This window comes from Panthera uncia, chromosome C2 (genome assembly GCF_023721935.1).
Source record: "Panthera uncia isolate 11264 chromosome C2, Puncia_PCG_1.0, whole genome shotgun sequence".
Classification (NCBI taxonomy): domain Eukaryota; kingdom Metazoa; phylum Chordata; class Mammalia; order Carnivora; family Felidae; genus Panthera; species Panthera uncia.
In genome coordinates, this window is record NC_064810.1 from 12,011,100 (window position 1) to 12,025,806 (window position 14,707).

The 14,707-nt window shown below is 41.3% G+C and overlaps 1 protein-coding gene across 3 annotated transcripts in view; it reads left to right on the forward strand.

The window, feature by feature from the left end:
* SYNJ1 (synaptojanin 1) overlaps positions 1–9,856 on the forward strand; it is an 89,907-nt gene extending 80,051 nt beyond the window's left edge. For all 3 annotated transcript variants that reach the window (XM_049627917.1, XM_049627916.1, XM_049627918.1), the window contains 3 exons: positions 451–559; positions 789–1,015; positions 7,646–9,856. In XM_049627917.1, coding sequence (XP_049483874.1) covers positions 451–559; positions 789–1,015; positions 7,646–8,446 — 1,137 coding nt within the window. In that variant the 3' untranslated portion in view covers positions 8,447–9,856. The remainder of the gene's footprint in view (positions 1–450; positions 560–788; positions 1,016–7,645) is intronic.
* The last annotated feature ends 4,851 nt before the right edge of the window (positions 9,857–14,707 follow it).

Here is a 14,707-nt window from a genome sequence, read left to right on the forward strand (position 1 = left end):
TTTTTGAGACAGAGAGAGACAGAGCATGAATGGGGGAGGGTCAGAGAGAGGGAGACACAGAATCTGAAACAGGCTCCAGGCTCTGAGCTGTCAGCACAGAGTCCGACGCGGGGCTCAAACTCACGGACCGTGAGATCATGACCTGAGCCGAAGTCGGATGCTTTAACCGACCAAGCCACCCAGGTGCCCCTCTGGGGGGTATTTTGAGGATGAAATGGAAGTGCCTCATAGCGCTTAAGTAACATTGTGCCTGACGCCTCGTACACAGTCCGGAACAAAAAGGGAGGTTGTAAGGTGTACGACTATAGGACTATAAATAGAAAGCAAGGAACACAACAGGAGGGGGGCTAACGCCAGAGGGGTGACAAAACGGGATACAAAAGCAACTATTTTCACAAAATCTCATCTCGTGAAAATAAGCGTCTCAAATGTTGTGTTTCCCCTCCGCAGACTATCCCGCCCCGCGCCGGAGTGATCAGTGCCCCACAGAGCCACGCTCGGGCATCTGCTGGAAGACTGGCTCCTGAAAGCCAAAGCAGACCGCCGGAAGGACTGAAAGGTAGGCCCGAGTCCGTTCTAAGTCTTTTCACCTTTCCTTCTCCCTTCTGTCATCTCTCACCTTCCACGACCGACTCCAACAGGGAGAGCCTTCCTTCTTTGTGCCACAGGCCATGAGGCCGCTGGCGGGGGAGCGGGGGACTCGAATCTCCCAAGGCCTCACTAAAGGAAGAACAGGATGTGGTTTTCTAGACCGGGCCTAACATCTGATCTGAAAACTCATCGTTTAGGTTCAGTCCTTCTTCCCGAACCGCTGAAGCCTCAGGCTGCGCCCCCCGTGCAGCCCTCTCTGCCCCCGCCCGTTCAGAAGATGCAGGAGCCCCTTGTCCCCGTGGCAGCGCCTCTGCCTCAGTCCGCCCCCCAGCCAAGCTTGGAAACCCCGCCGCAGCCGCCCCCTCGGAGCAGGTCGTCCCACAGCTTGCCTCCGGAGCCTTCGCCGCAGCCGCCGCAGCCGCAGGTGAGACCCGCTGGTGAACAGAGAGCACCTTTGATGCCTTTGGTACAGTCTTTGCACCCACTTCCCTCGGACCCGGGGTTCTCAGAGAGCGAGCTTGGGATTGGCTTCTTGACGGAACTTCCCAGGGGCTCCCAGGCTCCTTTATCTTGTTCACATGCAAAGCGTTTGTGACTTTTTCATCTTTTTAAATGCCCGCTTTACTTTGGATACTTACTTAGTATAGTAGGACGAACAGCAGTAGTTTCTTTTTCTTGTTGTTCACAGCCGATCTATTAGTTCCGGCTTTCACTTTCTGGACAGGGATGCCTTACCTCTGGCAGAATGGTTAATTTCCAGTGAACAGAGAATAATTCCTGTGTTCCTCCAGGTGCAAGCAGTGGTTCTTTTCCGAGCCCGAGCTGGCACCGGGGTCTTCAGGTATTTCTGTTTGGGGTGTGCAGCAATGGGCTTATTCACCAAGTAAAAACCATCGAAAGAATAAGGGCACCTCACTGGTGTCACACAGAGAACAGTGCCATTGCCTCAGTGGGTGACAGTCCTAGGATCACAAGGATTTGTCTTATGCCAGTGTGACCTCACGTTGGAAGGACTTCTGGTGTGTATATACAGAGTTATTTTAATACGGGGTGATCATGCAAGTTGAATTGTTTTATTTTTATTTGGATGTCGTTTTACTTCGTTTTGCTATATACATTCTAGTAAAATTGTTAAAGTCTATGCTTAGTAAGAACATTCTTTGATGTCTAGCCTTACATTTTATTTTATCCTAATGTTTTAACTTAAAAATGTCATCAAGGCCAAAGGAATGTGTAAAGCTTTAGAAGTCTGCTCTTTCACTGACAAGGCCCCTTAAGCACATTTATAAATACTAGTTTGCCCCCATTTTTACAGCTATCTGGATACGTCCAGCTAGTAGGCAGAAGTTAACAGTTTCTTATGCTTCTGTATGGTGAAAAACAGATAGTAAAGTAAATATAAGTCTTAAAATGAATATTGTCAGCAATTAGCACTTTCTCATTAGACAGTGGGTCACATTTATAAAAACTAAAGAAGGATATATAAATGAGAGAAATAAAATGTTCTCTTAAGCTGATTAATACCATAAAGTATTCTACATTTTTTAGTTCAGAAAATTGAGGATGTTGACAATGTATAAAAATTGTAGAAATCCTTCAAACAATACATGTCCACTATTCTTTTCTCTCTGCAGATCTACTTTTAGTGAGGCACGAATTTTTCTTCTCATTTTCTTGAAATGTGTGCTATCGTATTTTGTTAAATGTAACTGGAAGGCAAAACACTTTCAAACTAGCCACCTTCAAACTTTGACTACTGTTTTAAGACAGAAAGTAAGCACCTATTTCTTAGGAAAGAGAACCTTAATTCCTAAAAGTCTGTAATAGTTTAAGTATCCTTAGACCAACATGAACACAGATACAGTACTCTGAAAAACTGGACAGAGAGCAAACCGTTCAGTAAGATTGCAGTTTTCAGTAGAAAATCATACCACAAAAGTACTACAGGACCAATATTCCAATGACTACCACATTATCATTTTCTTAGGTCATTGTCCATGGTTTTGGTTTCTGTTTTTCATTGGAATGGGTATGGTGATTTGGTGGCAGACAGCATGTGCTTTGTGTGTGGCCTGGCAGAGAATGTCCTTGAATCTTGTGTCATTCGCTTCATTGAAACTACCAGGGATGTTTGTTTTAAATTCTAAATATTTTTTTGGCCTCAGTCATTGATATCAGACTCCTCCAAATACACACACACACACACACACACACACACACACACTTTTCTTTCTTGGGGGAGCAGGGGTCTTGTTTGTGTGCAGACCCTCTTTGGGAAGAATCACAAGAGTGGTTAACGGTTTCTTCCTAGAGTGCTAGGGGGCTGGAAGGAAGGGGAGGCATTTACCTGTTTGTACCTCTTGAATTTTGAACCGTAAGAATAATGCCTATTCAAAACATAATGAACATCTAAAATTTAACAATTGTTTTCGGTGGCTATAGGTTGAAAAGGATGAGAATTTAAAATACAACATATTTGATACTTTGGTGATCTATGAAATAGTCTTAGAACTGAACACTTAATAATTTTTATTAAGTCTTTATTATTAATTCTGCCCAAAATACACAAGGTATTTAAAACATAAAAACATACATGGCCTAGCACTACTTTTTATTATTATTTAAATGGTTTTCTACTCGATAGTTCTATATAGAAAAGACCCTTCCAATTCAAATGATCGTATAACATGTACAGAACATAGAAATGCCTCACTTATCTGCCCGACTTCTGGCATCTTGGTCATCTGATTATCATCTAAGAACCTGAAGTTCAGAAATCCAACAGGAAATAGAGTAACAGCCTCACTGCCATACTGTTGTGATAGCTGACAGTGAGAGAAGAGACCGAGTAGAAAATCTCAGCATTCTAGATCTATTTAATACCTCCTACCTTCTATCACTGCCAGAGCTGATACGCATAACCCTGAGATCATCAAGGAAGTATTCATTTAAATCCAGGAGTCTCGTGTTTAGTAGGCAGGAAACTCTATTAATGCCTAGTACATTTTAAAATGATGTCTTCCTCGATTGTCAAATGAGTTTTGGTATTTTCAAATGAGGTAAGCTTTAGATATTGGGGAAGATTTGCTCAAAACTGTTTTTGAGCCTACTGTTTTTTTAAAAAAAATACTGCTATGGTACGAAAAGATGATTTCATTTTTAAACAACAAAATTTCTTATATTATTGTACCTTACAACTAATAAGTTATGAGGTGAATTAATGATAGTACCTTCTTTCTGAAAATTTGAGTAATATAGAATATGCCTGGATCCTGATCATTTTGTGAAAAGAAATACTGATTTTCAGTGGGGTAGTACTTCTGCAAAGTGTTGCCATTTTATACATTTCCTCTAATGGTGATAAACCCATAGGCTGTCTTGTGGCTATGTCCTACTCATCTCGGGCTGCCATAGCAAAATACCAAAAACTGGGTAGCTTAAACAATAGTAATGTGTGATCTCACAGTTCTAGAGGCTTGAAGCCTGAGATCAGGAGGCCAGTACAGTTGAGTTCTGGTGAGGGTTCTCTTCCCAGCTTGCAGATAGCTGCCTTCTCACTGTGTGCTCATGTGGCCTTTCCTCAGTGCTTCCGGTGGGGGAGAGAGTAGGCTCTCTGCCACGGTGTCCTTCTATGAGCATAATCCCTCCTTCCATAATCCCTCATGAGGCCACTCTCATGGCCTCATCCAACCCCAGTCACTGCCCCCCTCAAAGGCCCCCCCACACATACCATCACACTGAGGGTTAGGGCTTCAACATATGAATTTAGGGGGATACAAACATTCAGTCCATAACAGACTGCTTAAAGTATCTTAGAGCTCCAAAAACCTATTTGGGTTATTATTTTTGTTTTGAAGTGGCTGGTCATCAACCTCTGGCAAAATTAAAGTTTGAACCCTAATCAACGATACATTTTTGTATTCAAAATTACAAAAGAATTGGAGTTGTCTCTTGAACTCATGCTGTGACTTGCAAATGTTGCCTCTGTCAGGTTCTGTGTATAATATAGAAATAAAAGTATTTCAAAGACTGGATCGGTAGGGTTGCGGTTTGGTCTCAGATCGTCCTCCTAACTCTTTCCTTTGATGTCTGTGTTCCCTTTCTCAAAGCAGGAGCAACCGTCAGGGTAACAGGTATCGGATTATTTCTCAATCTTATCTGTGCTTTTCATCTGTCTTAGCACATTAGATGTATGAATCTTTTGCTTCATACATCTAAAGTTTCACCCATTTTTAAAACCACCTGTCCACATTAATAAATTCTATTATCATACCATAAACCTGTTTTTTTCTTAGTATTTCAGATTTTTAGGAACCATTTTAGTTGTTCTTATTAATGCTTTACCATATTTTTTTTTGCTCTATTTTTTATGAAAATTAACAAAACTAAAAGGTGTACCTTCAAGAAGGTTGAAGGTATACAAAAGTCTGTTTGGCAAGACCAAATGGTTCTGGGTTTTAATGATGGCAGAATTACATAAATGCAAAACTTAACTTCTTTTCTTAGGTTTCTTTTGGAAAATTTTTTTCAAATAGTTTTAGTAACAAGATTATTTTTGGTAAGGGAGAACTTTTAGAAAGATAAAAGTTAATATTATAACAGGATTATTTAAAGGTCCTTCCAACACCTTCCTCACCCATTTTTCATGTTAATTCATCACAAACCTGCTTAGATTATAAATTAATTCCAGTATAGTGAATGGTGGTGTGGCTTTCATTGTAACTTCAAGTGATCCTGCTTCTACCAAATTACCTTTAATGTATCTTGAAAACAAATTTTTTATATATGAAAATAAATTTAAACATAAAGCATTTATTTGCCACAGGCCTGCTATTATTCTAAGCTGTGCAAAGTATAAAATTCTCCTTTCCTGTAATGTCTGTGTTGTGGACTGTTCCATCTGCCATGGGGGAATTGGGTCCCACACCCGATCAGATACTGCCATTTTGCTGCATTCATAAATAATGCAGGGGGGCGCCTCGGTGGCTCAGCCAGTTAAGCATCCCACTTCAGCTCAGATCATGATCTCAGGGCTTGTGAGTTCAAGCCCCACATCAGGCTCTGCTGACAGCTCGGAGCCTGGAGCCTGCTTCGGATTCTGTGTCTCCCTCTCTCTCTGCCCCTCCCCACTCACACTCTGTCCCTCTCTCCCTCAAGAATAAATAAACATTAAAAAAAGTTTAGGGGCACCTGGGTGGCTCAGTCGGTTAAATGTCTGACTTCAGCTCAGGTCATGGTCTCACAGTTTGTGAGTTCGAGCCCCATGTCGTGCTCTGTGCTATGGGTTCAGAGCCTGGAGCCTGACACATTCCGTCAGACACAGATTCTGTGTCTCCTTCTCTCTCCGCCCCTCCCCGCTCACGCTCCGTCTCTCAAAAAATAAATAAATGTTAAAAAAAATTTTTTTTTAAAACTAAAAAAATAATGCAGAGATTATTTCTAATATAGAGTTAATTCTAATTTGTTAATGTGTATAATAGATTTGTCTTTCAAGCAGATTTCCATAAACACATCTGCTTACCTTTAATAACTTAGAATACAGTTTTGAGTCTGTTACATGTTTACTCTTTTATACAAATTTATTGTCATAGTAAGTTGTCTGGAGAAAAATATACTTGTTTATTCAGTTAGGAAGTATGTTCTAGGACAATTGAATAAAACAATCAGATACTTGAAAGTTACTCACTTATTGAAGTTATCCGTCATTGCCTTATGCAAATGAACAGCCTTCCCTGTTGTTAAAGTAGCAAGTTACTATTCTATAAAATGCAGTTACGTTTTTTCGGTGGGTGGGGACCACTGCTCTTTTTTTTCAACACAGCTCGTGAACATTTGGTTACTTTGCTCTCCCAACTCTCTAAATTTATCTTAGGTGGTGCCCCATTTTGTTACATTGGAGGCCTTGAGCCCAAATGCTCCCTTCCCTGTCCTTTTCAACCAAAAGTTTATCTTCTTATCTTTAAATTTGGCATCAATATCCGAGTCATCTGTTTAGTATCAATAAGTATGTACAGGTTGCTTTTGTTTTTTTAATCCAAATGAAGCATGTGATGAGCTAATTTTTGCTCCTAAGACCAGGGTTCTCTTCCCCATTAAAGAAGCTGGAGAAGTTGGTTTTGCTCAGTCCCATAGACATGCTCCTCTCCCAGCTGGCTTCTTTGTGAACTAGGCACAAGAGTGCACGCTTTTTACGACCGTAAAGTAATTCAGGACACGCCTCCTGGCAGTTCACAGCCAGCTCTGCCACATGGAAAGAACGGATTATATACCAAATAGAAAATGGGATATCTCCCCCACCCCCCGCCCACCGGTTTTAAACAATCTTTGCATATGGTTATTAATGAGCATATCTGTTTTGAAACTTTCTTACAAGATGAGGAAAGTCAGTTAAGGAATATTGTCACGTCATTGGCAGAGTTTACTCTACAAAGGAGAACTTAAAAGGCAAAAAATGCTTTGAAAATACATTTTTCCAAGTAGAAAAGGAAAGAAAAGATGCATTGTCTTTAGCTTAAGAATATAAACATACCAATGAAGTCAGTTTCCATTCATGAAGTTTAATTTCCATAGTAACATTAACTTTAAATAAAAATATATTTAAAAGAACAATGAAACCACATCATCATCACGATAGGTGTTGGAAGTTTATTCTACAGATCTAGCATAAGTTCTAAATACGGGTTTCTTGCGTTCACGCTAACATTTGATAAAACGGCATGTTCAAGTCATTTGCTGAATTCTGTCCAGTTCTCCATTTTACATCATATTAGAACTTGCATGAATGAAACAAACTATTTAACTTCTCTGGGGTTTAAACAAATGTCTTTAATAAAGGGGTTTATGTAGTAGGGAGGTTTTAAAGAGTAAGGTTTTAGTTGTCTTACCTTATTTAAACTACCAGGGTAACAAACTATACAAAGCTGTTTAAGTTTGAAATTTGTATCCTTGCCCCCTCCCCCTCCCCCCATGAATATGAGACAGGAAGCATAGAGGGGTTGTTAAAAGTAACATGTTGTCTTTTTTTTCCCTCATTATTGGGTGTTCTCTTTTTCAGGTGAAAACAAATGGAGTCTCTGCCGTCAGACTGGAATCACCCTTAAAGAGTGACCCATTTGAAGATCTGTCATTCAGTCTGCTTGCTGTATCAAAGGCTCAGTCATCCATTCAAACATCATGTGCTCCAACCCCAAACCCAAAGGGGTTGATTCAGTTGCCTCCTGCAACACAAAGTAACATGAATACTTTGAGTTCTGTAACTTGCATGCCTCCAATTCCAGCCCGGAGTAAATCCCAGGAAAATATGCGATGTTCTCCAAACCCATTTATTACTAGCTTGACCAGCACAAATCCTTTCACCGACAGGACTGCAGCTCCCGGAAACCCATTTAGAGCCGAGTCTCAAGAATCGGAGGCAACTTCGTGGCTCTCCAAAGACGAGCCTGTTGCCAGCAGTCCTTTCCCTTCCCTGAAGCCTCTTGGTCATAACAATAGCAAGCCTTCATCATTTGATGGTTTTAAGGACAGTTTTGATCTGCAGGGCCAGTCTTCGGCAAAAATCAGCAACCCAAAAGGATGGGTAACCTTCGAGGAAGAGGAGGACTTTGGTGTGAAAGGGAAGTCAAAGTCCTCTTGTCCAGACCTACTGAATAATCAGCCGAGTTCGCTCTCTGGCTCCAACGTGACCTTTGATGATGACTGGAATAAAGGCACAAATGTTCCTTTCTGTGTGTTGCCATCAAGACGACCACCTCCACCTCCTGTCACTCTGCCCCCACCTGCCACCACCCCTCCTGTAGCTCCTTTCACAACCTTGCCATCGAAGGCATCCCCCACACTAGACTTTACAGAAAGATAAGGTTATGCAATAGAAAACAGTTTTGGATTTGTTTGTTTGTTTTTCAGTTTGGGCAGGTGAGAGCCAAAAGAATTGGGCATTAGTTCCTCATTATGTGCAATATGGAATTGTTAAGTGCACTGATGTTGTCACGAAATACCACTATTTAATGTGTACAAAGCTGGAATATGTGTATATTGGAAATAAGGAAAAAGTCCTTCTCATTATTAACTGGAGTTTTGGTGTGTTTCTGTTTGGATAAATAAGAGAGAGGAGTAGCCATAAACAGTGCTCAAAACTACTTCAGACAGTAGTCCTTATTCAGAAATTCTGTCCCTCTTCTCTGAAGAACCTTAAAAAAGCCCAAACAACTTCTAGCTGACATTCTTGCCTGCTCTTTGATACTTGTTAACAATGGTGTTTCCAGGTATTTACCGAAGAGCTATCAGAGTTATACTGAGACCATTGTGAAAGGCATGGCTTTAAAACACAAAAAGGCATGGGTACACACACACACACACACATAGGTATGTATACACTTACATATTTGTAAAACTTAGGACTCAGACAAAATATTTACCTACACGTTCTAACAGAGTTATTTTTTCGGTGTTTCATTACCAAAAGGATGGCTGTACATGAAATTTGGACAGTTCATTAATTTTCTTTCCAAAACTAGCATCTCACTACAGAACCAGACTTTCCTACCATTTCATCCCCCTCCCCCAAACACACACGACCCGCATCTTTGTTCCTTTGCGCTCCAGCATCTCCAGATGCTTTTTTTCCGGGAGGAGGTTCTTGGGGCTGGAAGCAGCCTATTTTGTGGTCACGGTCATGTGGATGGACACTCCAGCCCATACAACAAAGCGCTATGGCCTTATCTCTCAGGAAGGCACATACCTCCAAGTTCAATGAGGAATATCAGAGCTAAACGCACTCCCCTCTCTCTGCACTAAGGTGTATGTTGCCCATTCCCCTCCCACACTTTCCCTTTGCTGCTTTCTCTCCGGAACTTCATAGCAGGGAAGGCAGCGGTTCTCAGAATGCTTGGAGTTGAGGATCTACTCCGCGTGTGTGCTCTGTCCCCATCAGAGGCTACGCAACACATCTGTGAAGCTGCTTTACATTTTTAGAGGCTACCCCTCAAATTAGCTGTGGATTTTGTCTCCCGCACTGCCAATATGCAACTGACCCTGCTCTTGTCTCATGAAGTTCACAGAATTTTTACACAAGGTAGTGTTTTGGTATCATCACGTAATCCCAAACAGAAAACTCCGTGAGCGATGTTTTGTTGTCAGCTTAAGTTAAAATCATCCTCAGCCGTTGAGACTGATACTAACATTCCTTTTATAGGAAGTTATAGATGTCCACCTAAATTCCATTGTCCACATTTAACCTTTAAAGATGTGCACTGGGAGAATATCAAAATAGAGTTCATGGCTAAGATTATGTAAAGTGGAAAAGCACAGCAACCTGCATTGCACTTAAAGCAAATCTAGTAGGGAAAAAAAGCACTTTTCTAAATGCTCAAATGTTATCAAGATACTATATTTCTAGAAGTAATCCTCTCTCTGTTAACAGCCAGGATTCGCTGTTAGCACTAACTCTTGTGAGTTTTATATTGTGCTTTTTGGGGGTTCTAATCATTTCAGCAGTAGTATATTTTAAACAGCAGTATTACTATAAGCAGTGTGCTTCAGAATGTGAATTAACTTCTTGAAACTGTGGCTTTAACATCTATGTGATTAGTGTATGTGGTATTTGCTCTCCATTAGCAAAAAGAATTCATTATAAACTTCACTAGTGCGGATTGCGGTTTCTGTGAGCGATGTTTCCTTTTGAGTACAAACTACTGTCTAAAATATACGTATCCCGCAGCAGCTCGGCCTTTATCAGGAAAATTATATTTGGCAAGTTGCCGAAAGGGCACAGAGTTAGGAAAGTGAAAGGTACGCTGCAAATAACTAGCCATTATTCTACCAGTTCTGTTAAAAGCAGAGCAGAAATTAGACACTAAGGATCTCTTTGTGAATTCTTTGTTCTCTATAGTAGATTGCTGTTTATATGTAAGAATTTTATTGCTTATGTGGCATACAATATTTATAACTATATACTTTATAGAAGTACAGTATTAAAGTCAGTGGTACACATTCTGTACATATCTGTGAAATGTGCTGTCATATGAAATAAATATACCTGTCTTTACCATGTTGACTACTTTGCTCAAGAGGGAAGAACTTTTCTCAGCCATTTTCCTTGAACTTTACATATGCAAGTGTAATGACGTTTGGGGATCAGCTGTCGAATCAGGTGTTTTTTTAAGTTTATTTGTTTTGAGGAGAGAGAGAGACAGAGCACATGAGCGGGAGAGGGTCAGAGAGAGGGAGAGAGAGAATCCCAAGCGCGTTCCACACTGCCACCGCAGAGCCCAACACAGGGCTCAAAGCCACGAACCGTAAGATCATGACATGAGCCCAAGTCAGGAGCTGGACACTTGGCCGACTGAACCACCCACGTGCCTCTCAGATCAGGTATTTTAATTCAAGACTTCATTTCATCCATTTTACTTCTCCATATAATAATCTAAAAGTAAGAAAATCTTCTAAGACTACAAATCATCATTAAGAAGAGAGGCCCTCATTCAAAGTCTTATTGGCCTGAAAATAATGCATGAAGCATGAATGATGGGGGTAGAAGGGAAATAGGCACAAGGACAGCCAGACACAGGAGACTGACTAAAAAGACCCAAGTTCAAGGCCAAGGCTAGTAGTTCCTTCCAGTATTGCCTTTTTTCAGTCCTGTATGATTGCTATTCAGAACAGTAACGTTGATTCTTAAATCATTGAATCATGTTCAATATAATTTTAGATACAGAAGATATGTAGAAGTTATAGATACAGAATAATAGGCTTTAAAGGAAACTTTTGATTTTATGATTGAGATACATATGCAGTTGCTAAGAAATAATACAGAGAGATCCCAGGTACCCTTTACCCAGTTTCCCACCCCCGCCCCAGTGGTAACATTTTACAAATTATAGTATAATACTACAACCAGGACATTAGCATTGATGCAAAGCACTTCCCGTCACCACCAGGATCCTTCCATGTTGCCCTTTTCCTGCTGTCATCCCATCCTAACTCCCCTGCCTTGTCCCTAGCTCCTGGAAACCACTATTCTCCAGTTCTATAATTTTGCCACTTCAGGAGTGTTTTATATATATGTGTATATATATGTATGTGTGTGTATATGTATATATATATATATAAATTCCATATATATATGGAATCATACGGCATGTGACCTTTTGGGATTGACTTTTTTACTCTGCATAATTATCTGGAGATTCATCAAGACTGCAGATGTCTTTTATTGTCGAGTGGTATTTCATGGTGTGGATGTTAACACAGCTGGTTTAGGCATTCACCCACCCACCCACTGAAGGACATCTGGGTTGGGGCTATTATAGACAAAGCTGCTATGAACATTCCCATACAGGTTTTTTCTTTTTCTTTTTAATTTTGCTTTTTAATGTTTATTGTTTTTGAAGGAGAGAGAGAGACAAAGCGTGAGCGGGGGAGGGGCAGAGAGAGAGAGGGAGACAGAATCCAAAGCAGGCTCCAGGCTCCAAGCCATCAGCACAGAAACTGACGTGGGGCTCGAACCCATGGACTGCGAGATCATGGCCTGAGCTGAAGTCGGAGGCTTAACCAACTGAGCCACTTAGGCGCCCCCCGTACAGGTTTTCTTGTGAACATAAGTTTTCATTTATATGGGAAAATGCCCAGGAGTGCAATTGCTGGACCACAGGGTAGGTGATGCTTGGATCTTTAAGAAACTGCCAAACTGTCTTCCAGAATGGACCATTTTACATTCCCATCAGCAATGTATGAGTGATCGACTTCTCTGCATCCTTGCTTGCATTTGCTGTTGTCACTACTTTTCCTTTTAGCCATTTTAGTAGAGGATGTATCATTGTGGCTTTATTTCCTTAATAGCTAACCATGGTGAACACCTCTTCATGGTGAACATGCCATCTAATATCTTCTTTGGTAAAATATGTGTCTTTTGCCTATTTTCTAAATGGATTTTTTTTTTACTGTTATTTTATTTTAATGTTTGGTTATTTAGAGAGAGAGAGCGTATGCAGGGGAGGGGTAAAGAGGGGGAGAGAGAGAATCCCAAGCAGGCTCTGCTGTTAGCACAGAGCCCAGTGCGGTGCTCGATCTCACTGACCGTGAGAATATGACCTGAGTCTGAATGAAGAGTCAGGCACTTAATCGACTGAGGCACCCAGGCACCCCTACTGTTGTGTTTTGAGGGTTCTTTGTCTTTTCTGTATACTCGCACTTTGTTGGATGCGTGGTTTGCTAATATTTCTCCCCGTCTATAACCTATCTTTTTATCCTCTTTACGAGTAGCCAGATCCTGAGCTCTGCAAGTCCACAAACTAACTATAGTCATGGTGACGGACAAAGGACAACCAAACTCACACACAGGAAAACTGATATACAAAATTTCAAAGTCCCTGTTTATTAATTTTAGGAAAATAAGTCTGAGCACATCAAGAGTTAGCGAACATGTAAAAGGATGGGGACTCATACGCTGGTGTTGACAGAGTATCGATTCTGGAGAGCAATTTAACCATGCCCAGAAAAATCCATATGCTCTATCCCAAGAAATCTGACTTGTAGAGAAATTCTAGCGCACGTGGAACAGGACGGGCAATGTGCGTCATGGTAAAAACTAGAAATACACTAATCGTCACCGGGAATGGAGTGACAGATTTAGACAGCAGGCCACTGTGTAAGTTAGAAAACAATACAATATGACATTTCTATAAAAGTTAAAACACGAAAAATATCCTCTATTCTTTAGGGAGACATACACGTATGTGTTGATGGTATAACAACAGCCAACAGGAATGATAAATTCAGCACAGTAGTTACCTTAGGAGAAGGGGAAGAAGAGAACGGAATCAGAGAGGGCTGCGTGGGAGCTTTAAATGTATCTCTAATGTTAGGGCCTTAAAAAAAAAAAAGGTTTTTTTCAGTAGACTAAAAATCTGTTCTTTTCCTCCCTTGCTGCCTGATATCTAACAGCCAACATGAATGACCTATTATCTAGACCACAGCATTCATCCCTTATGCATTGCTTCATTAGGTACAAATGGTCACAAGATGCCCTTCACCCTAGAAAGGCAACAGCGCCTAAGATACTCAGAGAAAAGTAGCCACACTGCTCGAGAGCACACACATACCACCTTTTGTCTTCAAATTCAGTAACCCGCTCGAGTCGTGCCAAGACAAGAGAGGGTCTTTGGTACGATTTAGGATTACCGAAACCACACTGAGAAAAAGCTACGCGCAAATTTGTAAGACATGGCCTGTATGAGGGGGAAAAAAAAAAAAAAGACTGAAAGAGGACACTGCAAGGAACGTTAACAAAAGTTAGCAGGACTACACCGGCAAATATCAGTGCTGACAAAGATTAAAGATAACTGCAAGTGCTTGGTCTATGGAGTGTTCTCCTACCAAGTGAGGAATAAACTACATACTTTCTACCAAATGATTCCTACCAAATAATAAACTACATATCTAAACGAAACGGGATGGCCAGCACATGAGTTTTCCACGCTTTGTTAATTTTAAAACTATGGGGCGCCTGGGTGGCGCAGTCAGTTAAGCGTCCGACTTCAGCCAGGTCACGATCTCGCGGTCCGTGAGTTCGAGCCCCGCATCAGGCTCTGGGCTGATGGCTCGGAGCCTGGAGCCTGTTTCCGATTCTGTGTCTCCCTCTCTCTCTGCCCCTCCCCCGTTCATGCTCTGTCTCTCTCTGTCCCAAAAATAAATAAAAAAAACGTTGAAAAAAAAAATTAAAACTTACACCCAGAGACCCTGTAACATAGGAGTTTGCGCATAAATGGTTCTCACCACCTAGAAAGCAAGACACTTTCAACCAAGTTGTAAGCTTGGTTGGCTTAGGGGTACAGAATCAGATTCAGGAAAAACAGGGGGATGACCTTATGGCCAGCACTCAGGAGCTCAGAGAACACAGTAGGAGGTCCCCTTCTCCCTCTGAGAACAGAGACATTTACCATTCTGCCCAGTACTGCATGTTCCAGGGTCTGCGTGGTCCCTGCCCCAATACTAGAGGTGAAAACACATCTGCTCCCTGGGCTCCATACCCTGTCTAGGACCAGTCTAACAGTCTTCATATGAGACCCCGAATTGGTTTTTGGCATTTCCAAGCCCATAGTCACACACTATCCACTCTGCC